General features: G+C 41.4%; 1 protein-coding gene and 1 long non-coding RNA gene across 2 annotated transcripts in view; both read right to left on the minus strand.

Moving 5' to 3' along the window:
* Positions 1 to 10,740, minus strand: part of LOC115346257 — a 51,133-nt gene extending 40,393 nt beyond the window's left edge. The window contains exon 1 of the long non-coding RNA XR_003925075.1: positions 10,657 to 10,740. This is a non-coding gene — a long non-coding RNA (uncharacterized LOC115346257). The remainder of the gene's footprint in view (positions 1 to 10,656) is intronic.
* A 7,194-nt stretch (positions 10,741 to 17,934) lies between these two features.
* ZNF536 (zinc finger protein 536) overlaps positions 17,935 to 27,954 on the minus strand; it is a 227,191-nt gene continuing 217,171 nt past the window's right edge. The window contains 1 exon segment of the mRNA XM_030025661.1: positions 17,935 to 22,799. Coding sequence (XP_029881521.1) covers positions 22,564 to 22,799 — 236 coding nt within the window. The 3' untranslated portion in view covers positions 17,935 to 22,563.

The following is a 27,954-nucleotide window of genomic DNA, read 5'->3' on the forward strand; positions in this document are numbered from 1 at the left end:
TTTTGGAAAATATGTTTTAGAACTGGCTATTTTTATAGTTGATTCCAAATGAAAGGCTTTTCCCCTTCCCCCTTAACAGTGTCCATTTGCTTCTTGAGTTCATTAATGAATCATTTGGTTTCCCCCTCCCACCTGAAAGCTAAGTGAAAATACATGAGGCAGCAGATTGAACATCCTGTCTGTTCCTGAAACGTTAGGACTACCAGACGCAGACAGGACAGTTCCAATGCCCGGATAAGTTTTGACCATCACATCCTTTCAGGTTACCACTGGGGTCCATTCACTCTTTCCATAAATTCCTAGACTTTAACACTGAAATGAAACGATTGTGCCTTTGATGTCTAACATAGCCTTTGGTGCCACGCTGAAATAATTCAGATCAGAGCCCAGGAACAGCGAAGGACCTGTTTTCATTGTCTATCTCTAAAGATTAAGGAACAATTTTGGAGCCCACACCATCCAGAACAAAGACAAAAATTCCATAACAAAATCTCCCGGACTATTTCCAAAGAGGCATTTATACCACCACATCTTGGCATCTACACTATCACCTCACTGCCTAAGTCATGGTGGCACAGCAAAGAGGAAACCTGCTTTCTGGAGAGCTTCACCTGCAGTTATGTTGGAGGCAGTGGTCCCATGAGTGGCAGATAGCTAGGCTGCCCATCTGATTCTGTGTGGCAACTTTTTTTTAGATGACAAGGTAAGAGACAGGAGCTGGAAATTAATCCACTGTAGAATAAAATGCAAACTGATGGGAAGAATGACAAAGTGATGTGTAGGATTGCCATCCTTACCACAATAGCGGATACTAATGTGCTGGTTATCAAAGTGGGCAACATACTATTAGAACCAGAATATCACTGCCTAAATTACTGTTACATAAAAGATGTTACAGATATTTGCAAATCATGCTATTCAGAGTCACCTGCCTTTTCAGAAGATGAAAGGCAGAAAATTATGAGTAGATAACCACCATGGAGGTACAGCTGAGACATCACTGCTGAAGAGCAGGAATCTCCCCCTGCAAGCTCTTCAGCTCAGCTCTGAACAGTGGTACTTATGATTCAGCTCGTATTCGCTCTATCCTCATTTATAAGATAAATAATTTTGAGATGTATCTAAAATTACTTTACAACCTTTTAATCACTGAAAATTGTGTATAATTATTATACCTGCACTCGGGTGCCAAGATCTGCTGCGAAATACTTGGCTGCTCAAAGTGTGTGGAGGAAATGCTTCAATTCCACATTAATTAATGAATTTTTATCCCCACTCCTGTCCATTAACAGCCACCATGCTTTTGCTGTGAATGGTCATTATTACAGACTGAAATAGGAACATAAATTTACTGATAATGAAAGTGTCATTTGGAGGGGCAGTCTATCATACTGTGTGCTGATATGGTCAGACCTTTTTTGCTGTCTCGCATCTTTGCCTTGTTTCTGAAAGGCTGGCATGTAAGGAAGGGATCCTTTATTTATAGATACCCATGAAACATCCCTTTAAATAAAGTAGGAATGATTTTCAGTATTCCAGTAAATATTGCATTGATTTTAAAATTGCTCTCTCTTCTTATCAGACATTGCAGGTCTTCGCCAAGAGAACATCCCTGACCTCCTTGCTCTTGAGATTGCTAGCCAGCTTGGTTTTGTGTTGGTGTTTTTTGTTGGCTTATTTTTTTGACAAGGAGTGTTGTTGACTCTTGGAGCAAATTACCTGGTTGACTTAATCCTTGTTGTGCACCACTAAAAAGAGAGATTTCAGCTGATGTTCTGCATCTCTGGACCATATGGAACAGAGCTCAAGTTGTCACATTTTCTACCTTTTAACTATTTAACTCCTTATTGAATTCAGTGGACAGGATCTGATGGCAATTCATCTGCTAATTACTTTATTAGCTACAGCATATGATATGATGCACATAGCATGAAAATTCATAAAAACAGGCTTTAGTGTAAAAGCATTGCATTAATGCATCTCAAAATACACAAAATGAAATACGGACATAAATAATCTTGAAGAGAATCTTCATTTCATACTGGGGCTCGTGTACTGTTATTTCTTTTAAATAGTATATATCTACATACTTAATATAACCTAAATTATCAAGTGCTTGCAAAGGTCCTGTTTCAAGATGAACTGTGTCTGGGGGGAGCCCAGTGGCTTTCCAAACCCGGTTCGGTTTGTGTGCAGCTGGACACTTGCTTATGTTTGAAAGGAGTACCTATATGCAACTATGTAGAACAGATCAGCAGGTTTTCTTCTTATTCAAGCACACCACATACAAATCACGTTAAAATATCAGCAGCAGAACTGTACTGCCTGCATACGTATCTGTTTTTCTAAATAAAGCCGAACTTTATCCAGTATCCCTGGCCTGACACTACATTACTGGAGATTAAGATACTCCTTTCAAAGTCAAAGCAATCAGTACGACATGGCACACTTGCACAGAGGCCATCACCCAGCAGCAAGCTCCACAAAAGTAAACCTCTGCGCCCATGCAGCACTCAGCTGACTTCAGAGCCTAAATTACACTTTATGATAGTTGCTTACTTCTAAAGGAAATAGTCAAGAAACTACTATTGTTATCTGATATTTGAAAAGGCAAAGTAATTAGATGAGTTGTGGAAGAAAGGAAGTTATTCGCAGGTTTCTTTCTATTGGCTTTCTCAAACTGTGAGATGTGGCACAATTATATGCGTGCCTAAGAGCATGAATATTACATGTATGTCTAAGATTTTCCCTGCAATTCTTGGCCAAAATGCCCATGTCCTCCCACCACTGTCTGCCGCAAGAGCCTTAAAACACAGGAGTAGTTACCTGAACCCTGTGCATATGTCCAGGGTATAGAGAACACTGAAACAGTCCCTGTTTTACCTAAATGCTGCATCACAGGACTGAGCCTCCCCAACACATCTAGGCACAAGGCATTTTGCAACTGCTTCTAAGTTTGCCCAACTAAATCTTTGGTCTGAATTTTTGTGGAGAATGTGTCTGCACAGCGAAAGAGCCAAGCAAGTTAATTAAACCACAGCCTTGGTGCAGTCGAAACATTTTTAATGTCTCAGCAAGACACCAGCCGCAGAGCAGCGGTGGGAGGGAGCCGGTGCCCGAGCACCGACACTCAGGTGTCCCACCCTGTGCACCAGCCCTCAGCAGGGACTTGGGAAACTCACTTTTAGCCTCACTGGCTGCCTGGTCTCTAGCAAGAAAACCCAATTACGATTACTACTGCTCTCTCCGTGGGACTGGGAAAGGAAAGTCAGTGTTCGTGGAGCTGCTGGGTACAACGACAACAGAGCAGGAATAGCTCCCAGAAAGGACTCCGCATTTGGTACACGGGGTATGTTTTACATAGGTTGAGGCTACGTGTTAAAGCTGGAAGGCAAAAATTACCATCTGAATGAGGGATGGCTCCTGGGGAAATAATAATTGAGGTTCTGTATCTGAAAGCAGATGTAGGAACTTCCCAAAAAATTCATCCTCACAGCCTTGTTGCTGTCTTCCAGAGGACAGCAAAGTCCACAGCCCATTGAGAACGATGAACACTTTTGCAGTGATTTCAATAGATATAGGATGTAAAGAGACACTCTCAGATGTGGCTGAACTCTGTATTGGGTAGGAAGGAGGACAAAGGAAACACCGTGCCTTGTGGACACCGTTTGATGGGAGCTGAGCCCCAAAGGGTACAAAGGAGGACAGAAGAAAGGATGTGTGAAAAAGCAGGAGTGTCCCTTCATGCAGTGTGTATTTGGGGGCAAGGGGGGAGGCCGGGCAGGACCAGCTCTCCTGCAATCAGCATGCTGAATAATACCAAAGAAAAATCCTCGGCAAGTCACTCTCACCACTGTAATATCTGCCTTTGGTACTTGGGGCAGGACTGTAGCAGTCAGGGGGCATGAAAGTAGCCTAACATTTCACATTGCACAATTTTCTTCTAGCATAACTGAATAAATATCATTAAAAGATACATTTTTTTACAGTTCTTCTCCATAAAAAGTAAGATAGCATGTGGTTATACAGTACTGTTCTAAGTAAGATCTTTTTCCTTGTCAATTTACATTATAAAAACATCTCATGCATATAAAAAGTGGGGGTTTGTACCAGTGGAATTATATACAGTAGTGTGTGTTTCTATATACTCAGGTTAGTACATATTTACACGTACAATGCACACAGGATTATGCTGGGGCCAAACACTAAAAGAAAACATGCGGTAAATGGTTGCTTTAATAAGTCCTGTTCCATTGAAAGGAAATAAAACCTGAGTATTAATGAGATATAATTATATATTTAAAATCTTTTCCCTTGTGCAGTATACAGAATTAATGCCAGTAAACTCACAAACTGCAACATTCTACTCCATTACATCTGCAATGATTAGAGATAGTTTGAACATCTGGCATATAATCTGTGATAGAAAACAGCATTCTGCACTTTAATGGACGTCTGGAGGCTACACATATCTGATTTTATTTCTTTGTGTTAACTCTTTCCTGGGAGGAAGAGGAGATCCAGTGCTTGAGCACCTTCTTTCTGTCTTTTGATGAAGTTGCATGTAAGACTGATATTTAGTTACTTTCAGGCTACTTATGTTTTAAATATCTAAACTAAAAAGGGACGCACACAGATTTCTGAGAGGCTATTTATAACATAGACAATTGAGCAGCATAAATATTAATGTGTTAAAAACTAAGAAACTCACCCAATGAAAGCGACAATAATTTCCTCATTTTCAGTGACTCCAGAACATTAAAATGAAGCAGCATTTGCCATTCTTTCATTATTTCAAAGACTTTGTGAATATCCTCCCTTAATTTGGTTTTCTTTCATAATCTTGTACATGATAAACTGGGGTTACCAGTACTTGTACATTTTTGATGTACCCTAACTGTAAGTATGTAAAAGCTTCTTTGACTGGCACTGACTTTCATTGAAAAAATTAGATTATTTCTCAGCTTTTGCAGGGTGTGTTTTGCCCCAAGCTAAACAAGAAGGTTTTAGCCCTACTGTGTTCTGCGGGGAAAAGAGAGATACTAACTTGAAAGGCGAACGAGACAGACAGTGTTATCTTTTGCCTTACTTACGAAATATTAGCTAATACCAACACCTAAGGAGACCTTGAAATTAGACTCTGAGTAGTAATTAAGACTGATTGAAGAGTGGTATCAGAAGAGATCTGTGTCACTGCTGAAAGGATTCAGCATTTAGAGTGACCTGACAAGTGTTCTGTATGAGCATATTTAGGTATGAGAAAGAATATCTACTGTAGGAAAAATGCTAGTGTTAAGTAGAGATTTGTAATCTGATAATGTACATGTCAGGGGCTTACTCAGCTGCCATGGTGTAACAAAAGCCATAGTTACTGGGTAGCTTCTGTTGAGTACTAATAATCAGCCTAAACATGAGTGCATTAAGCAGTACTCAGGTCCCAAGGACCTTACTGCAGAGGTTCACAAGGGCATCAGAAAGTTCTAATGGCTGCATTACCACACAGAAACACTTACACCACACACACACTATGCACAGGGAAGAACAGAAAGCCTGGAGATAATCATTTAAGGCTAAAACTACCTAAATATGAAGCATGTGCAATACATTAGCTTACTATTCAATTGATTCATGTATTGCTGGACAGTGGAAAGCTTGCAGCCTATGGAAAAAAAAAAGAACAGTGTTCATTTATAAACCAGATTGAACCCATTTCAACAAAGATTAGGAAAAATTGGCCTAATTATAGATGATGATCTAATACAATTTGGCCATATTTAATGGAAGTCAGAGGCAGAAAGTTGCATGTTACTTCCAAGTCCAATATCTGAACTAATGGATCAGTGATTTCTTATGTAGCAAGAGATCCAGCCCCTCACATATTTGTCACTTTTAAAAAAGGTCATTAGATTCAACAGCTGAAGAACATTGAAGGATAACTTGAAATCACCGTTTCTTGAGGAATCACCTGCCTGGGTCTAATGAAACCCAGGAAAGTGTCTGGAAACAGGCCAACCATGTTTTACCAAAGTACCTACATTGTCGTTGATTTATTCACAATTTTTGTCAATATCATCAGATGCAAAGATCAGCTGTAGGGCTCAGTCTCAGTCCAGCTTCAATCAATAAGACTCACTGGAAAAACACACTGGTTTAGACCCCAAAGGAGTAAGCTTCCTTTTGATGGTAGTTTAGTGAAGGTCCAGAGAGGTTCTGTCAGAACAAGGGGGTATATTTAACCTGGATTTGCTCGATCTCCCCTAGAATTGTAAGCAGACATAATTCACTGGATTAAACCGTGAACTGAATTATTTCAATGTTAAATTCCAGGAAGAGTGATGGGTTTGGGAGATCCATAAAATTCTACCTTTCCAAGCAAGTTACTCAAAAGACCAGAGCTGCCAAGTCATCTAGCACGAAAACTTGGAAAAATGAATCTGTGCCATAGATCAAACCATCCTGTGAAATTCATGTTGGTGAGAAGGGAAACATGAGAAAGGGCTGAAGCAGTTGGGAAAGCACTTAGACAAGAGAAGTGATATTTCAGAACTGCAAGGGGTGTTTAAAGCAGATTTTACCTTTCCCCTGCTTTGACTAAACAGCAGCTTTTCCAAGCATTTGGTGGTCCAGCTATCCTCCACTGATCCCAGATGGTGCTTATGGACAATGCAGGACTGAGGCACCCATCATGGTTTTCCTCCTGCCCACCAGGGAAGACACAAGATGCCCATTAAAGCCCCGCACAGAACAAGTCAGGTGCTTCTGAATGTCAAGGCAAGCGAAGAGGTCAAAGTCCATCTGGCTCAGTGAGAGGATAGAGCAAATTAGCCTGAGACCATTAAGGATGTTTCAGCATCATACTTTAAAGCTCCATAGTGGAGTAATGAAACTTCGGAAAAAAGGACGACATAACACACCCCATTCACCTATTAGTTATCACATATTTTGTTGTCGTACAAGGTTGTCCCCAAGAAGTCCTCTGCAATGACTCAGCAGAAAAGCTACACCCCAGTGACGTTCACCCCATCTGTCCTGTCACTGCAGAACACCTGCTTTACTTGGTGCATGAGCCAGAAGACTTTGGAGGATGGTGGCATTTGATTGCAGCAGACAGCCTGTGTAAAACCATCAGAAAGAAACCCTTGGACTTCCTTACCAGGCCCTCAGGCTTTCATCTATTGAAACAGCACATTTGACCTTAGAGGTAGAGGAGAAACTTCAGGATGTCTCAGTGGCTCCCAAACCTACAGCTGATGAACCTGGAGGTTTTGTAGCATGAAACAAGCAGGCTTTTGTAGCTTAATAAACAAGGAAATACCAAAGTCAGAACAGGAGCGTAAGATATGATTGGGGTTTAGTTCCTTTTGTTCTCGCAAAACACTACGCATAGTTAACATACAGCATTAATTAGCTTTTACATTAACATAAAAGTGCAGTTGAACAACTTACTAGTAAAGATGAAAAACAGACTTGCCATGTACTGTATAAAACAGCCGTTCTGCAGAGTGGAAAAGTCTTACACCTAGCAGAGCATCCTACTGGCTATCCCAACTAAATACGCTGTCGTAATACTCAGTTGCACACACTTGCAGAGCTTGTGGGTATACGGTACAGGCTGAATTCATGCCAACGGCTCCAAATATAGATAGAAAATTAAGTTGAAAAGGTTTTTTCCTCACATAATTCCACCAAGAGGTTTGGAGCAACAAACCAATTACTTTTCCTCAAACTCAGCAGGCCTTTAAAGATGTAATAACTCTCAGTACTTGGACTCCAAAGGGAATAACTCACAACACAAAGAGGAATGCTACAGGGCAACGCCAAAGAGTATTTCAGGTGTTTCTGCCGGAGTGTGCTCCAGGTTAGAAGACCCCCTGGAATTGAAGCGATCTTCAAGGGACCAGCAGCCTTCCACAGAAAGGTGGGTCAGAAAACTCCTCAGACTGGGAAAACATATAGAAAAGATGCTACAAACTCTTTCTCTCTGGGCAATTCTGTGTTGTGACATATTCTGGTAGCCATTTCTTCTGGAGAATGTACGCAAAGCGTACTCTTGTAAGTATACTCCATTCTCATAAGCCACGGATGGCTTTTTGCTCCCTCTCCAAATAAATGCCACCACACCTTGGGGTTCAGTTGTCCCCACAGCCTTGATCTACTTAAAGCCTGAGTCTGAGCCCTGCTTTTATTTTGAAGAGATAGTCATCCAGCTGACAGTTGCAAGGAAGCTTTAGCTTGTAGCCAATATACCCTAAAGAGTCAAAAAACTAGAAGAACGTTATTTTCTATGTTTTCACTTAATCTCATGCTTCCTAAGCCAGGTTGTCAAGTGTCTCGTTTTTAGAATTGGCAGGACTCTAAACCACAATATAAGCACAGACCAGGGAGAATCAGGTTCCCGGATTCAGAAGTGTAAAGCCCTGGGCTGCTCAACTGCTGCAGGGACTGGCAGGTGCTGGAAGGTCCCATCTCACATTCCCAGCCATGCGGACGCATTCCCAGCACACACCTGCTGAGGAAGGGGCTCACCTGCCCGGGAGCACCTTGCTCTGCCTTCCACCTCCTGTCCTCAGCTCCCTCCTCCTACCCAGATCTCCATCCACGCTGACGAGGCAACGCTTAGCTTTCCCTGCACAAACACTGCGTTGCCACACCTGACAGGCCTCGGGCACTGCCATAACAAATACACTGCAAAAAGATCTTCAGTGCAGAGAGCCAGAGGAGTTTGGGAGCATCGGACTCCTGCCCGTGGGCTGGGCTGCTCTCCGTCACGGCTCCAAGGGGCTGCCTTTCACACACACACACACAGCCCCAGAGCACGCGAAAATACTTCATTACCCAGATCACGGGGAGATTCATTCCCCTATGCACATTAGCAAGTGTTACAGAGTAACAGTGAAGAAAACTCCTGAAGCCAGGTAGGAATTTTGCAGAAGTGTACTTCCCTCTCGGAGAGGAATCTTGGTTTTCATTAATTAATATATCAGGAAAAAACCAATGGAGAAACATGTCTTGTTGTCTGGCTTCTTACATGCTAGACTTTGGTCCATTAGCCTTAAAGCATATCAACTGGATAACACTATTTATTCCATATAGAATAATGATCTACTCTAAAAGAATACAATATTGCCCATGCAGGAGTGATTTCAACCATTATTCACAGCTTAAACACACACTAACCCATGTAAGTGAGAGATGCAGATATAAAGGATTCTAAGAAAGTAGGTCCTGGGTAGAAGGGCAAAATCTAGGTACCCATACCCTGGAGCTACTGCAGATCTGACTGTACATTAATTACCCATTAGTTTCAAGTTACACTAGGCAGATTCAGAGCCTTTGCTCTTTAGCCATATTTAAAGAAAGAATTCAAATGAAAGCTAAGCATGCTCAGCTCCTCTTCTGAGGTCAGCAAGAATACTAGCATTAGATTTGGAGCTTTCTGTCTGGTTGGAAAACAAGCTGTTGCACTGATATTTAAAGTATCTATTCATTGAATTAGTTCAGAGCTATGCAGTAGCAGATAGCTCCACAGACACTTTAACAGCCCCTTCAGAAATACCATGATTTTAATCGTACAAGCCTGCAAGAGCAATATCTCTGCAGTGTTCAACCTATATCGTTGACAATAAAATTATAAAAAAAGATGCTTTAAACATGCAGTAGCTGTGTCTGAAAATTAAATATATCAGCCATTAATTTTTTCCCCCAAATTACTAAAAAGCAACAGTCCACACTAAAGACTAACTGTTTGTAAAATTGGATTTTTAAAGATGAAGTCTTTTTTAAGCCAAAGCTGGTCAAAAGAAGCATTGGAACAATTCTACAACTGGAAAAAATAAAGCCGCTTAGCTAATTCACCTCACTAAAAAAAAATGGATTTACGGTGCTCACATCAGTGTTTCAGATATTGCAATTTAAAAGAGTGGGGATATTACATTAAACCCCACAAAACGTGAGGCTCTGGAGAAGCAGGGCCGTAGGTAATGAAATATCGATCCCCCCACCTCAAGGTGAGAGCGCGCGCGGGCAGGGAGCCCTCACCCGACGAAAACCGGGCGTCCCCGATCTGCGGGGGGAATCTCCTCCTTCATACCCCCTGCGAGTAGTTACGCAGGACGGAGGACAAACACCCGTCTCATGGCAACTCTCTGCCCCCAACAAGCTCCAGGTAGGGCGAGCTCAATGCTCCCATCCACGTCCGCCCCCGCTGCCCCACGGGCGGCACAGGGGCAAAGCCCCGGCTGTGCTGGGGACACCACGGACGCTCAGCAGAGCTGCTCCAGCTGCAGAAAGACAGCTCTGCAGCTCAACACTCACCGGCTACCATCTTACCGTTTTCTAGGGGAGCGGGGCGGGGGGGGGGGAAGTTTTAAGTTTGAAATGTCAATGGAAAGTGTTTTCCAGACAGCCAGTTTACAACTTCTGTAGCTGAGTGCGGTTGTGTTCCCAGTCCCGGTTGGAAACCTGACTTCTCAGAGGCTTCACCGGAGCCACACTCCCTCCCCTTTGCTGTGCTAGTGAGAAACCACATCAGCTGCTAAGTGGCCTAATGCAAACTGATGTGGCAGTTTCAATTCAATTGCCACCGCACAAGTAACACTATAGCAAAAGTCACCGCTGTGATTGGCATTAGCTTGAACTGTTATTGTCATTACTCACGCAGTGCCATCGAGGTGCACGGTCCTTGTTGCCTTCGCAGCCGAGCAACTGGAGAGTTGATGTGCGCGGCTCCATCACAACCTGTCAAAGCAGCACACTTTAGTGCGGCACACGCTGTCCCCAGTCTGAGGTGGAAGGGAGTACTTCAGGACAGCAAGTCTGCCTCCTCTCACAGCTGCTAAAACTTTGAAAAACATCCACATACTGCAACTTAAAGTAGGAAGGCTGCAATTTTAAAGTCTCCAAGAGTGTTTCTTGGAAAGGAGCTGTACCAGGTTATTTGTGCTCCAGGGGGTTGGGAGAGAAGGTTGGGTTATTTTTTCTTTTTAAATCATTAACAGGGTAAGGATGACACCAAACACTGTGGTTCACTGGTATATAAGCATCTGTGGTTGCTTCCTGCATTATAATTCATTAGATGGCTCTTAACTAATTATAGTTTGTAACTTTTGTGAAATTAAGCAGCAATAACCAGCAGCTGTACAGCTAAGCCAGGGAACCCGTGTTTGCCACAAAACAAGCAGGCAGGTAAGGCAGGAGCGACCCCAATCCCGCAGCACATCCCACACCAGGCAGCAGCAGTCTCCAGGAGGGAGCTCAGACCCCCCCCAGTACCAGGGGGGATCTGCCCCTCTGACTTCAGGCACAGGCACATTACTCCCTGTTGGATCCAGTCTAATTTTAAGTCACTGGAGTGACTGCATATCCACCAGTTCTCCTGGGAGCTTATTAAAGAGTTTAGAAGAGCTGCACTTGGGAAGTTTGCCTTTACTCAGTTTTATCTCATTGCTCCTAGACTCTTTCAGGCCATCCCCACATAGCTCTCTTCCCTCTTCATTTTCAGCGTTGAGGCACTCACCAGCGTTGCCAGCAAACTCTTTGCTGCACCAGTGCCCCCCCCCCCCCCGCAACGAAGGGGCGCGCCTGGAAGCAGCCCCTTTGTTTCTTTCCTTCAGGACAGCCCAGAAGGCAGCAGGACAGCCCAGCAGCCTGCCCAGCCCTCTCCCAGTAGCCGGGCTCTGCCGAGCCTCACCCCTTTATAGCCTGGGCCCGGGCCAGTGCAAGCACCCGGGGCCAGGCTGGTGCCCCGCCTGCCCCTGCAGCCCGGCGCGCCGGGGAAGCCCACGCCTTCACTGCCGCTCTTTGCCCGCTCCTGAGTTCCAGGTGGGGCGTTCAGGTTTTCCTCTTTAAAAAAAAGGGGACAATGTCATTTTCCATGCTCTCTGCTAGTGGGGGCTACGGAGGTGCCTGCCGATGCCCCCAAATGCCCCCGCGGACTATCCAGCCCCTCTCCCGGGGCTCCCCGCTGCAGCCCTGGGGAGCCCAGCTGCTCACCCCTGCCTGCCCCTTGTCCCCCTCACCTTTACTGCTTCTGTGTTTCTTTCTACTCTTGCTTGTCTAAACATGGAATATTTTTGCCTTCAGACCCGAATTTGTGTTTCTTCAGGTTAAATTCTTTATTCTTACCCATTTATTTTTTCCCCTGTTATTTCTGTCCTCGGTGATGTTTGCAATAGCTACTAATGTACTGTCATTTGCAAATGTAATTAGTGTGTTTACTTCTTTCTTTCTTTAGCTCATTAATAAAGATGTTAAATAAAAATATGCCTTCCTCTGCTAACAACATCCTCGAAATAGTTAGCAAGATGGGATCCTAAGGTAATAAAGAACTGTATTATTGGACAAGAGTTTTCCTTGCATCTTTCAGCATTTGCCATGCTCATTATGGGCAATTAAAGCATAAAACAACTTTCTTACTTTACACCCAAAATAATCTTCCTCCCTGTTCTGTGTTTGCATGCACAGGATACATAGATAAAGAGCAAGACTAGACATCGGCTGGCGGCTTGTTATAACAGAAGTAGCAAGGTTTTCTCTGTCCTAGATGCAGAGGAGTAAAGTGTAGCCATTTGTTAACCTTTTTATGTACATTATCATTGTTTTCAACAAAGGATAAAAGCATGAGTGCTTTTAAAACTTTACTTACTGTGATTACTGTAGCTGTGTCCTAATACAACAGCTTGTATGTTTATTACACGACCATAATTCAGCATATTGGCTGTATCCACTAATGCATCCAGTATTTCCCATGACTCGCTCACCATCCTTGTTCCTTTGATTTTGACAGGGCTGGGAACGCTCAGCAGTTCATGGCACTGGCTCACTGTTGGGACAAAAGGATGTGCACTTCTTTTCACCTTCAGGAAAATGTGCTGAAATTAACTCATGGCTCTAGTGAATTGGTGTGAAATGAAATAATACTGGTTTCCCTTAATTTTCTATCTATCTGGTGAAGTGACAGCAAAGAAAAACCAAACACTTACAGAAACCAAAAAAACCAAGGAAAAGAAGCGAGACACGTCCAAGGATACACAGGGGCTAGTTTATCAAATTCATCTCATTTCTTCATCTCATGCTCAGCTATTTAAACAGAATTTAAATAATACATTTATTTAAAGGAGAGCCTTTTCTCTGGGGGCCTTCTGGCATTAAGGTGTGTGGAAACAGAAGCTGTCTTTTTTCTTTGTAATGGATGAAGGAAGACTTAAGATCACTGGATGCACATTTGGGTAATCATAAATTAATTGTAATGTAAACTTTCACAACATGTTCAGAGCATGTTGAGATTTTGTTTGATTTTGAATTGCTCCAAAATGACATCTAATTATATACTAGTGATTAACACGTTGGATGCTACTAAGAAATAGCAACCAAGCAAACATTACAATTCAGTATTTGAATTTACTATGGGTTGGATTTTTTGCCTTTTTTTTAATGCACAGAGGAAACATGGTGGTAAATTCAAATACTTAGACAGGTGCTGCGACTATTCTTCCTCTTTTGTGAAAATTAGGGATTACATCACTACAGAAAGGAAGGGAAAGATGAGCTTGATGGCTCCTTTTCTCTTCTTTCTCCCTTTTTCTGCTCTTGTCTTTCTGCCCCCTCTCCTGGGACACAACTCGGTATTGGCACCAGCCCTACAAGCATGGGTCTGGGTTTGGGCTCTTGGAGGCTCAAGCCCTCTCTGGGGCACGAGGGAGGAGGCTGCTCAGCACCTTGCCTCGGTCATCGTGCCATGGTTCAGCAGCACTCCTCACCCGGGCCAGGGGACAAGAAGGGACCCACGAGCAGTCCCAATTGGGCCAGCTTCAAAGCCCAGCTCAGCTGCAGAAGCCCCATCCTGGATGCCCCTCTCCAAGCCTGGCAGTTTGCCACCTCCTTAGGAAAACACATCTCTCCTTTGACCTGAGGCTTTGTCTGAAAGCGGTGCCCGGTATTGAGTGGTACTTGAGTGATTCACCAGGTTTTCATATCATTTCCACCTGTGTGATTTGGAAGGAATTATTTGACCAAATAGGAAAAATCAGTAGTTAGACTAATATGTCCTGTATTCTGCATCATTGTCTGATAAAATGGAAACTGTGTCCCCTCCTTGGCTGCAGAAAAAGGCTGGCTGACACCTACCTGGTCTGAGACAGCGCTGGGGGGTGCGGAGATGGTCAGCGTACAGGACTAAAGCATACACCTGTGCGTGGCATTTGCTCTGTTATCCCTCATTTAGTGCAGTACTTCTTTGAAATAAAAGTTTCTGAAGTATTTGAGGAAAACAGTATTTTCAGTGTGAGCTGAAAATAAAGACTTAATGAGGTCTAATTTTCCTCTCTGAGCCAAACACTGTCCCACGTTAGCTCACTTTTGCATTCTCACTGGAGTGAGAATCACTGCCCCCCAGCCTTAGTGCTTTTGATGTTAGCTATGGTCTTAACTGCAAGAAATGAGGGCTTGGTTTTCTGTAGAGACGCTGTTCTCCAATTTGGGATACGCGAACAATATTACATTTCCTTACGCTGGCTGTGTTTGGGCAGTTACTGTCACATCTTGGATGCCAAGTGCTGTGTTACAGTGCTGGAGTGGGACTGGCCAGTAACGGACAGTAAATCGGCATCTCTCAGCCCCTACCCAAGCAGTAGGAGTCTAGCAGTTTCACCTGGGCAAGGCACACCTTCGGGTGTCATCCTTTCCAAAAGCAGCCCAAACCATGGGCCAGCCTCCCCAATTCCTCTCCCGCTTCTGTCAAACAGAAATATTGACAGGATCAGGCACTTTTTTGCATTAGTTTAAGCATTTATGATTTAATTGCAAATGCATGAGGCTGCGCAACTGTCTTTTGCTCAGGAGGAGATTACCGAACTCCCTGCAGAGAACTGAAAATGAACGCAACCATGAGGCCCCGGGAAGGTGATGGTGTTTCCACCAGAGCAACTACCACTGAGCCCTGACAGGACACTCAGATAGTGGTTCTGCTCCTCCTGAAGGAAGGAAATTGTTTTGCCATTAACACCCATGGAAGGAGAGGGAAGGTGTAGGTGTTAAAGGATCAACATTTATAATACTAAGGACAAGGTGTTTCTCCCATAAATCAATAGCGTTTGGAGGCTTTAGCTCAGTGGAAGCATGGGGTGGATCAATGGCTTTGGACAAAATGAACAAGCCTTCCAGTTTCTCAAAGCTAATTGAAAATGAACCTTTTCCTCAGAGCATAGGCGAGCTGGGTTTGATGGTGCCAGTTCCACCAGTAAGGTTTGAGAGGAGATACACAAATGACAGTTGGCGCATAGACACGAATACATTGCTCCGCGGGGAAAGTACGCGTTGCTTTGGCAAAAGCAATGCAAGTACTGACTGAGCATAAGTAGCTTTGGAGACATCTACATTTTTCACAGCAGACCTCTTCATAGAAAATAGCCGGTCGTCTTCCCCGGGAGCAGGCCCTTACCGAATGCTGTTCCCATTGCGCTGGGTGTTGGCTTCCACCGGCAGCGCGGTAAGGACTAGCACAAATCGGGATCGGTAATTCTCTAGTGAAGACAGATGTACCACAGTCACAGATATTGTGTGAGAGATTTTTAACAAAAGAAAGATTTTCTCTGTTGGGATTAATAGTGCCATTTTTCTTTATTACTCCTCGTGTTTCACTCATTCATGCATCAACTTCTTTCAAACAGAAAACAATTGAGAAAACAATCCCCCAAGAATAAAATCTAAAAAATAATAAGGAAGCACAGTGGCACAACCTAAAGAGAAATCACATATTCTGTGTTGCAGCATCTCACACAACTTAAGGACATGTTGGGCTTTTTTTCTCTAGCTTCATTAATAATAGGCTCGATTCACCATCAAATTATTTCAACTTTATGCAGCTGGAATTTCAGGAGCTACAGTGATTCATCACATCCCGTGGCTCAGATTTTCAACGCCTTGGTCCATATTTACGTTCCTCAGTAACTAGCTGATGCTCAGAAATGCTGAATATCCATTATTGGCTTCCCGATGGTGTTGAAAATCAGACACATCAGGACACTAAATATGGAGTTAAGGGGTTAAATCAGGTTCCTAATAAAAGAAAAACTGCAGGGTGTATATGTTTGTGTATACACATACAGTTATTACATATATATAAACATATGCATCAATTTCAGTCCTTTAAAATTTAAAATATTTCAGTTATCACTAAGAATGCCATATTCAGCAGCTTTTTTTAAAGACCACATTTACCTTCAACCTCTTCTATTGAGATGTAACTTACCTACTGCTACTGTCTGCACATGAGACAAAGCTTGCAGTGTCTATGTCTATACAGGTAATTGATGTGTAATAAATAGAAGAAAGCCTTGTTTCCAGCCTTGTTCACATTCTGAGAATCTGTATATCAAGTAAGAATTAATGACTGAGCATGGAGAGTAATTTTCATTGATTTCTTTGCGATATCACTAAGTGAAGGTTCTCAGATACATCTGCTGCACAATGCAGTGCTACAGAAACCTGGTATTATTTTAAATCATCAAAACTCTAAGAAAAATGTAAATAATTAACCCCAAAGAGAGGGGTGTTTGCACCTAGGAGAAAAAACCCAAAAAGATGTCTCAGTCTTTCAAATCCCGGGGGCAGATCCTCCCCTGGGGTGATACGGAGGATGGCATTTGATTTACACTAGCGGTAGAGAGCCCCTCAGCTTGCATGTGCTGTGAAGTTTGCCTTCTCCGCCTGTGCTCAGCATCCTTCCACATGGCTCGGTGGAGCAGTAACATAAATTCTGGTCATAAACAAAGAAAAAAACCAGACTGACAGAGAATTTGATGAACAATTTGCGTCTGTACACAATTTTTCCCTCTGTTTGCACCACTGAAATGCATGGTCTTTTATCTTTAGCCTTCAGTTTGCTTTTCCCGTCCTCTTGGTTGCTAGCAATGCTGTAAAAACCTTTAAAATATTAAGAAAATTACATCTACTACATCTCGCTTTAAATATAGTGTTCAGTCTTTGTAAGTGTTACTTCATATGTTAAATGAATAGCCTGCCCACCAGGTAAACTACATTTTGTTGCTTACCATGTCTGTCTTTGCACAACATGTAGTACACGGGCATAAATAACAGTGTGTTATATAAATAATTACATGTATGAAAGGCTGTAAAACACCAAAGATATATTTGTACTTTTACTTACGAGAACATTTTAAAAATGATTGCTTTGTTCACCGCGTGGTTTTTATGTGTTGAATGGGGTGCACGCAGAGAACGTTTTCCAAAGTTGGGGGTTTTTTTTCCCTTTCCTCCAGGTCACACTAGCGTTATAGTTAGCAAATTGATAAGGTTCCACTGTTAAGCTTTATTACTTGTGACATGAGCCTATGACACTTTATAAAAAGAAGTAATCCAGAACAATCTCTAGGTAATTAACACCTAGATAAACAAACATAAATTTCTATATTGCATTTATTTGGACTACCACTCAAATATGCGTGAACCATGCTTTTTTAATTAAAAGATAAATCTATGTGACACTTAGCCTCAAACTTAATTATTCAGCATAGTATAATAAAAAATAGAGCCCATTAAATGTGTCTTGCTCTGTATTTCTGTATTAACAGCAAAACAGTTCACTCTGGGATCATTTAAATTTTCTTCTTCCTCTTTTCCTGCGATTTCCCTGTTCACTGAGACCCTTTTGGTTAAAAAAAAAACCACAACAAAAAGCCCCCAAACAATACCCTGAGCAACACCAACAGGTGAGGAGCTGCAGAACTTCTCACAGCCCCTATAACACTCAGCTGGGTGACATTTTTAATATGACATTATGCCACAGCTTTACCTTCCCTCCTCCCCCTCCCTGGGCTTCCCCACGGAAACATACTTCCACTGTGGTGGATCATGCCAAGCAGCGATAGCCAGAAATGAAAAACACAATACTTAAGAATAATTTCACTGGGATCATGCTTACAATACACAAGGTGAGATTTTTATAATATACTGTTACAATACAGATGTTAAACAGATAGGGGAAATATTCAATTCCCAAATTACAATAGACAGAGGGGTTATAGTCCTTATAAAAGTTTCAACAAGAAACATTATCTTAGAGCCGAGAGCAGCCTTCTGATGTTAGGTGGGAAGACTCTTGTCAAGACACCCACCATCTGCATTAGGAAGACTGCCGATCAGCTGCCAGGTAACAAAAATCTCCACAAACAGCCTTAGGTGAGACAACCGCCTTTCTCTTTCAGACCTTCTTTCCCATGGACCGCCTCGGTGGGTGATGCCACCCTTTGTGGTACAAGGCCACTCGGTGGTCGGTTTGAGCGTTTCCTAGAGGAGATATGTACTGCTTAATGCCCGGTTCCTAGCGGAAATTTGGGACCATAAAGGAGACTGTGTTTATAAGCATTTCTAGGAGGTGCAACAAGACGCTCATTGCTCCTTAATCGGGCTTTCACATTTTCATTTATTGTCTGTTGAAACCAGAAGGCAGGAAAATCTTTTGGAAAACGCCCCCCTCACCCCGAACAGTTGTTTTTCCCCAGCTCCAGGGCACAGCGATTACCTGAAAGGACAGCAATCCCCTAGTGAGGCAGAGTTCAGCTCCAAGCCTGGAGCTCATCCATCCTCAGGCAACATTTGTACAGGCTACAATTTTGTGCCTGAGAGCGGTTCCCCCCAAGAGAGGGTGTGAAAGACCTAAACTTTGCAAAACATAAAAATTTTTCATTAACTTCTTGGATTTTGATTAAAATTTGATGCATTACAGATTTTATTCTCTGCAGATGAAGAGACCTGTGGCATTTGCCTATACACCAGTGAATTTGGTACCAGCTCCACGAGTCACCCTGCCGTACGCGCACTCCACCAATCCACGGGTAACGTCAACTCCTCGCTGCAACTTTCAGCCACTGAATAACTGAATTTCCGTGATGCTATGCTTTAATTCTTAAGCCTTCTAGACAATTTTTGTACCTTTTTCTGCTGGAGTATTCAAGCTACAGCATAACTACTATTGTGGGTACGACTGGCTTCATCTAATGTTAAAATTGGCCTTTTCTAAATGGGTTTTCCTTCTCAGCTTTTTTTGTGCAAGGCCCTGTTCCTCTCTCCTCCCCATACTTGCTGTAGTTTCTCAGATTTGGTGCATCTTGTTTGGATGTTAATCATCTTTACTTTGTCTAAGAAGTGAAAAATCCTTTAATTTAGTTGCTTTCAAATGTGCAAATAAAACCTTAAACAGGAAGAATAAAGATTCACCCAGGAGAATGGGAGCGCCCTCGCACTTGCACATTCTTTGAAGTGTGGGCAGCTTTCTTAACATGCACCATAACAATAAACCTCACAATTTTCTAAAGCCAAATATATGATCTATACAAACATTTTTTTTAATGTGAAAACATGACTTTATACATCATAGTGTATGATACACACTTCAAACACTTTCAAATCAAAGCTTGATAGACCCCAAGACTTTTTCTATAGTACATAAGTAGTAGTATATAAAACAATTATTACTACATGCTAAAACAGATTTCCACAGTCTTTTAATTAAGCACAATATATATAATATATATATGTATATACTGTATATAGATTTGTTCAGATTAATAAGTGGACTGAGCACACACACCCAGCATAATACACTCCAGTAACTGCCTAACAACTGTGAATTTACTGACATTAATTTTTTTTTTTTAAATCTGACAAAGCTGCAGAAAATAATGTTTTAACTGTTCCTAATAAACATAAGCAAGTAGGAAAACTTTTTTTTCAGAGGTAGAGGTTTTATTGCGTAAAACACTGGATAAAACTGTACTGCTTCAAAGACATTTTTATTCTAACAGCAGAAAGAAAACAGTCATTGCTGAAAAAACAACTTTTAATACTTCTATACCAGAATAAAGTTCTGTCAACTGATGTATTATAATAATAAATAATGACCAAGAATAAACTTTAAATACAAAGTTTTCTAATTGTTACAAGCATAGCAACAAAATCCTCTACTCTATTGATCTCAGATTTCCTCCAAGATAGAAATTTTTCTTTGTGTAGGAATGTAGACAGTATTATGACCAGTATCACAGACTACAGAAGTTACAGAGAAAAAACTTGACATGTTTAGATATGAGAAGCATGATGATATTCAGAAACTGACAATGCATCACTGCTGCTGTCACTTGTTTGTATTACAAGTTACAAATGTTCTGGAAAAAAGGGCTATGTCAGAGGGGAGGATAGGGACAGTAGCACCCGACCAAATGGAATCAACACACACATCACAAGGAGCGGGAGATGTTTCCAGTGTCACAAACAGAATTATTGCCTGTCGTATCTGAAAATGCTCAGAAGACACAAAAGAATACTGAAAGAGCTCAAAAAGTGCAAGAAATGGAATGTGGGGGGTGGTCTCGGGTTTTTTTTTTTTCCTCTTTTTTTTTTTTTTTTGCTAAGATACTGAAGGCGGCGCAAACACACAAAAGCAAGCGACTGACACAGTCACCAAACACAGTAGTGCAGTTAAAATCCTAAAGCTTACTACAGTCAGAAAGTTTCAATAACATTTCAATCCTTTATCTAGGATCATAGAAACAGTTGCATTAAGTTTATCAACTCGATTTAAGTAAGGCAGTGAGAACTATACTAGAAAAACAAGAAAAGCAGCTTGCTCTGTGCCAGATGGGTCCAAGTTACACAGTGACCTCATTTAAACTGAAACTTCAGTTGGATGACATCCTTTCCGACAGCATATGCAAACCGTATTCCTTATTAGCCTGAGATTTTTTTTCCAGTCTCAGGGTAGCGCTAAGAATTTTATTTACATTGATTGCAGTTTAGTATTTTTTGTAAACTGCTTTAGGCAGAGCTGAAGTTTTAAGGCCCTGGGGTTTTACTCTGTGCTCCCAGCCTGCAAAGAAATATCGACTTTTTTTTACTTTTTTTCTTTTTTTTTTTTTTTTAAGTCTGGATGATTTTGTTTTAGAAGAAGTTAATACTTCTCTACCATCACAATAAACAGCACCAATTTTGCTTCTATCAAAGGAAGTACATTAGAAGGCTAAAATTTTATGCCATTCAGAGAATTTCAGAATAAACCCTTAGTTATTTTTCTTACTTTTTTTAACTATGTGGTTCATTATAGTCTCTCAAAAGCTTCCTATGTGGCAAAGACCTTACTAAATTTGGAGCATCCAATCAGTAAAAAAGCTAAAATCTGCAAAAATATAGAACGCATTTGTTTTACAAAACCAAAGAAATATCAGCTAAAACACTTCTCTTCATTAGAGACAAAGAGCAGGAAGTTTGGATTCATATTTTAGGTCAAGCTACTTTATAAGAGCTTGCTCCAGAAGAAACTTCTGCACAATGTCTGTAACACTTACAAAAGCTAAGACATGAAAATTAACCGTGACTGGGGAATCCTTCATTCAAGTGTAAAAAAAAAAAGGGGGGGGAATTTAAAGGAAGTTTGAAAGAAAACAAGAAAATAAAAGAACAGAAGAATAAAAAAAAAATTACCAACCTTCTATGTAATAAAATTCTGTTTCTCACCAGCACCTGCTATAGATAAGGCTGACTAGTTTCACTAAACAATATTTCTATATATTGTACTTCTACTTTTATAGCAACTTACTTCTTCATCAACAAGGAAAAAAAAAAAGAATAAAAGCATTTCCCTCAATACTGCAAGATGATTACAAAAAATGGAATTACATTTCAAATCTACAATCACACATCGGGCTGCAGATTTTTTCTAACCATTGATTCATTTGGCTGTATATTTAAAAAAAAAAAAAGAAAATGTAATATCACAATACTTGTCAATATAGGTCAGTACTGACCCTAGCTTATGGGCCGTCTAAGGTTTCTCCCATACTGCAGTTGCAACACCACTTGAATTGATTTTCTCTGCAATGACAGCTCCAGTCAGACTGGCACCATGGCAGTCTACCAACACATCTCATTACTATGCTAGGCAAATGACAGCAGCTGGTGTCATATTATAAAGGTGTTTTCAACAATGAAAACACAGCCCCTCAATCTTCAAGGCAACACTAAATCGTTTAGACGGTATCATTTTTCTGTTAAGAGCATTATTTTTGGACAAAGACCACTTTAAAGTTTGAAATTGCCCTGCTTTTTAAATAACTAACGACCTCCTAACATTTTTAAATCACTTTATTATCCCACCTACATTGTTTGGAAGTACTTGTTGCCAGGTAACAGTTTAGCAGCCATTTTCAAGGGCTGGAAATGTATTTTGCATGTGTAATATATATATTTAAACACACACGCACACGCACGCGCGTATGGAATGTGTGTATTTTGTGTGTGTGTGTAGATATATATTCAATGTGTGTATGACTGAATATCTCTGTGTGTGTAAATATATACATATATATATATATGCGCGTGTGTGTGTACGTGTACATATACATATATATGAAAGTTTTCAGCATCCTGTACACTTCTGGGAATTAGCACGCCATTCTTTTGCTTGGAAGGCAGTTAGCCGACCCTCACCCAAACGCGTATCTAAACCTGGTGTAAAAGGCTACTGCAGTATGGAGACAGATCCGCCGAGCTGCATCACTCCTGGGCCTTGCTGCCCTCCTCCGTTAGCTCTGCCGAGCTCCCCGGTTTGACAGCTGCAGGTTCCTCCAAATTCCCAGAAGCTTCGGAGTCAACTCTGGAGCGCTTGAACCTGCGGTCGGGATACTGGCTGTTGTCAAAAGGCATGCGATGGACACAGAGAACATGGGTCTTCAGATTTCCCTTCTGAGAGGCACTGTACGGGCAGTATCTGCACTGGAAAGGCCTGTGACCTGCGTGACAGACGAGAGTCGGGTTAGTTTTCTATTTTATGTACGCGGCACCTGCAAACCCGCCTGTTGCACAGCCTGACAAAACGGAATGCCCCGGAGCCCCCCAGCCCAGCAGAAACCTTTCCTGTTGGGCGGAGGCCATCGCCGCGTGTCTTCAGCAAGAATAAGAAATCTGTGCTATTCGCACGATGCCTAGTTAAAGAAACTGCGTTTTAAAAACTCTGTGCTTCGGATATTCCGGGGAAGTGCCGCTATTTCATCTCCCTCCTCAGACCCAGCTGTAAATCCATCAGCCTGCGATCCCAACTAAACTCTTGTAAATACAGCGCAATCGTGTACGAGACTGCCTTCTTTTACATTTGTTAATTATCTTTTTTATTGAAGCGCAATTCAAGGATGACAATGTGCAGACCCTTAGTCTAATAAACACACTTTGTCTTTGGGTGGGTTTCTGAGTAAAGAAAAGAACTGTACGTTTTATTTTAATCACACAGATTACTTTTTAATGGAAAGAAATAATGGATTGAGATAACCAAGGCCTCAAACCTGCAAACATTTACTCCAGTGAGATTACTCCTGTGAGTAAAGATACGCAAGCACATAAGTGTTTGCTGGACCGGGGCCCGAGGTTATCACCAGCTTTAAAATAAAATGTCCAAGCTAGATTAGAAAAGGAATGTTAATGCACAAAATCTGACAGATGCACTTCTTGCGGGTGAAACAGCAACCGACTGCGAAATGAAGGCATGAATGAAAGATATTTCTTCTTATAAGGCTATCAATGTACTCTCCCATATTTTTCAGATTATTGTGACTTTGAATCTCCATGCTGTATCTGGTTTTGGAGGTTATGTTTCAGCAATCACATTTCAACCTATGCTGGGAAGTTGTTGATGTGTTTTACTGGAACTTTATGAGCTTTGTCTCTCAAATTAACTTAAACCAGGACCATCTGAGGTCAAATGCGCTTAGCTTGCTTTAATTTGCTCAAATAAATGAATAAATAAATGTGCCAGACCATCTACATAAAGCCAGGATAAGTGAAAAACAATACCCTATCTCCACATTTAAAGAGCACATTCCCCTTGCTGTCATGGTACTACCTAGCAGGCATAAAACAGACGCTGGCATAGCAGAGGAGGAGGACTATGCTTCCTGCCATGTGGGAAGGGGCTGGGACCATCTCCCCTTGACTTTAGGTGGGAATTTAACAGATAAGCAAATAAACGTTGGTCGTGCGCTGGTCCGATGTTACCTGCACCGGAGTGGGAATGCTACCATAGTTCTCCCAGCAGAGATGGAGCCTGCGTAACTGCTGGTTTTAACCTCGGCCTGTTGCTGGCACACCAGCGTGAGCATCTCTAGCAGAGTAAATTCACCTGAGCCAGCATTAGGGCTCTGGGTTGCTCAATATCTTGCCATTTTTACTGTAACATCCGAACTACCACTTGAAGGCTGACTCCCCCAAAACACACTGCTTGCTACCCAGAGGAAAGAAGTGTTAAGTCCAGTCCAGTTGCCTAAGCCCTATGCCCCAGCACTACAGGCATGTTTCCTTAATCAAGGATGGAAAGCTCCCCGCCACCCTTTGCTTTAACAAGTTGAAGACTGCCAGAATTGTGACCACCCCCCCAAGACCTCCAACGTGCATGTTTATGCATAAATCTTGGAATGGAGTGTGGGTCAATCTTCTAGCTATCTCCTCGGATAAAGAAAAACATTTTCCTCAACAACTTCCTAATGAAAAAGAAATTAAATCTGTAAGCTGCTAATCATTACAAACTCAAATTTCAGTGGAAAATTTCATAGCAATAGCAATGGAAGAAACCTACATAGATAATGTTACAGAAATTGGATTGGGCTTTTATAGAAAAATTTCATCTGGAAGATATGAGGAAATAGTCAACAAAGAGATTGAAGGTGTCCCTAGTGCCTCTTAGAGTCAGTTCTAAAATCAATACCGAAGAACAAAGATGCTTGAAAAATTTTGAATATAATAGTTTTGAAAACTGGAAGCACTCTCCAAACTATCTGAGTATGAAGAAGGTCCAAAGAAAGTCTGATTTTCATTGTTTCAGAAAATCTACAAATATTTGAAAACTAAAAAAAAAAAAAAAAAAAAAAAAAAAAAATCTAAGAAAACCATTACATCTCCTCCGTTGTTTGTCAGAGACGGATAAAGTCACCAGAATTCACACGTGGATTCTGGACTCATTCTTTCCTTCTCTTTTTTCTCCCTCCTGGGTAATGCCTCTGACTGGGCAGAGTTACGGTGTCTATTGCATAATCTGCTTGGGGAGGTGCCAAAATTCCTTGGCCAAAGTGGGAGAAATGTCGGGTAAAGAGGAAGGAGACTTGCTCCATGAAGAATTGAAGTGATTTTTCCCTTTCTTCAAAAGATAAAGGCCTGCCACTGTCGCATCCACTGAGATGTGAGACTATCTGTACCAGCAGCACCAGCTCCCTTCCAGTATTCCCAGTGTTTCATTTGACCATCTGATGACTGGTTCCCTTGCTAAGAACAGAAGATGTCCTGCTAAGTTGTGACAAATGGTACAACTTGCCCTCTAGCCTGATTTACTCTGGTTTTATTGATGCTATAGAAAAAGCAAAAAAAGATATCCTGTTTATTTGGTCCTTCTTGTGTGCTGCAATGGTCAGTGACTGGATATACCATAGATGATACGATGTCCCTGAAAACTGCTCGCAGAGCAGCGTGCAGGGAGCACAGACAGAGCGATGGGACTCCAGGAGCGAGCAGGCACAACGTGCCCATCAGCCACCCTCTGAACCCCTCAAGCATCATGTAGCACAGAAAAAATCTGGACAGGTTTAGCCAGAATTGGTAGCACCAGCCAACAGCGTGAGATCTCACCAAGCAACTCTTAATGCTTTGCCCACAAGTGGCCACCATTAAATGACCATCTTAATTCTTTCCTGCAAAGAGCAAATTCTAAACAAGGAATCTACAAAGCAGAGATGGAACTAACCACCTCACGTGTGCCACACTAAAAGCAAACTCCTTCTGTCCACCACTGAACCAAGTTCAAACCTGTGCAATTCCATACAGAGAATGTCATTTATTAATTCAATGCACTTTAATAAATCAGACAATATAAAGTGCACCTACAAGGATTCAGTTCTGCATTGCCTCCCCCATGACTTACTTTTTCAGGCCATCAAAATTTCACATCACTGCCTTGTGAAAAGTAAGTACACAATAAGTTAATTTGTATTGTCACTATGCAGTACAACTGTGGTAAAGAGCACATTCATTTTTAATCCTGTATGAATAATATATAAATATGTATACAGAGTGAGGGTCATAGGAAAGCAAGCGGTACATTGTTTACAGCAGAAGTAGTACAAAAACTAGAGATTATTCTCACTTGCAAAGATAACAATATCTGCAATTTGCTTGTAACTAAGGGGTGAAGGAAAATGCCCATTTCTCTTAGGTATCCCATCCATTAATTTTAGCTCAAAATCTTGTTGTGGGCAGCAGGCTCTTAAAATAACCCTTCCCAGATAAGTTGGCAATAAATTTATAACATTTTATCTAGCAGTGGTTGGTAGGTTCTTTCTTAGCAAGCTACGGTTCATATATATTTTACCCACTATATATCTTCCAATAAAATTATATGAAAGCCCTTCAAAAAAAAAAAAAAAAAAGAAATCTTCTTGATAGTTCAGGAGATAATGTGCAAAGCATTGCATTTGTAGTAAGAAGAATTAGACTAAAGGTGGGCCAACAAGGGGGGGAAACTATGGTGCATCTTTCTCCGACCAAAAAGTGAGGATAGAGGACAATATATTGTTTGTTTGCAGCTGAAATAATCCTGTTGTGGAGCAATGTTCTACGAAGTCTGGGACTGAGCGTGTGAAGAGACTTCATAATCCTCTGGATGGAAGCTGACAGTCTAACGAAATGGAATAGCAGAAAATAATAATAAAAAATAGCCAAAATGACAACAATGGTAGCCGGACTCAAAGAACATTTTGAGAAGGTGCGGATTTCCCCAGGAAGGGCGATTACCTCCGGCACCTGCTGAAGCCAGTCCTCTGAAAGTGATCTAAATCTTCCAGGATCAGCCCCAGCAATGGCAGCAGTGCTGAGATGACCTAGGCTCATCATCTTCTCTAGTTTTGACTGTACCCTGGAGAGAACAAGGAGTGTGGATGGGTACTTTTTGGTCAGGCTGGAGAACTTCTCTGTGGGAAAAATATTTAGAAAAATCCCCCAATGTCTGAAAGTAGTCCACCTTTTTAAAAATATATGCTGCTTTGTTAATTTAGCCTTCGAGAAAAAAAAAAGTTTGTATTCTTTTCTTTCAAGTTTGTGATCTGATATGTTGCTTTGTGACACATCACGTCAGCCCGCATCAGTCACATCGCGTTAGGTTTCATAACATGGCATGACTGATGCAGCCCAACATGGTGCATTAGCTGAACAGTCAGAAAATGCAGGTTTTGAGAAAGACATGGATCTCAAAGTCTGGGTTTTAGGACCATTTAAAGGAAAATATATTTAAAGCAGGGGCCTTGGATATAAATATAGCCATTGCCCATGAGTTGTTAAGGATTCAAACACTTGCCAAACCTATTTTGCTTTGTCTTATCTTTAAAACTCAAAATGTATTATTGGAACACAGAAAAAGTCAATGTCAATGAAGTGTCATTGGGTTACTTACTGTAATCCAAACACTGCTAATAGTTACTAATTTATTAACTTTGATATGGATCCATTATTTAAGATTAGCACAAAGGAATACACAAACAAGAGAGAGAGAGAGAGAGAGAGTGATGAATACTAAAGTCTTTTTCATTAAAAAAATCATTTACATGGTCAAGCCGCATTAATTCTCCACTTCTAAAAATATTTGATCGGCATCCAAATTCTATAAAAATTTCCACAAAGAAACATCTTATTTTTGTGGTATTACAGGCACATATGTAGGGGTTTGCACTAAAACGTAAAAATGGGCATTGGACTAGTCACATGAATAAGATCAGGAATTTATTCCAGATTGTTAAAAGTGTACTAATCACAGCAAAATCATGGCTTTCTCCCAAAGCAGCAAGAAAACAGTAATTTGAAAGAAAAATGCCAATAATACATCACACACAAGCCGTCTGTTGTCCCCACTACACCACT

This window comes from Aquila chrysaetos, chromosome 9, assembly GCF_900496995.4.
Source record: "Aquila chrysaetos chrysaetos chromosome 9, bAquChr1.4, whole genome shotgun sequence".
Lineage (NCBI taxonomy): Eukaryota > Metazoa > Chordata > Aves > Accipitriformes > Accipitridae > Aquila > Aquila chrysaetos.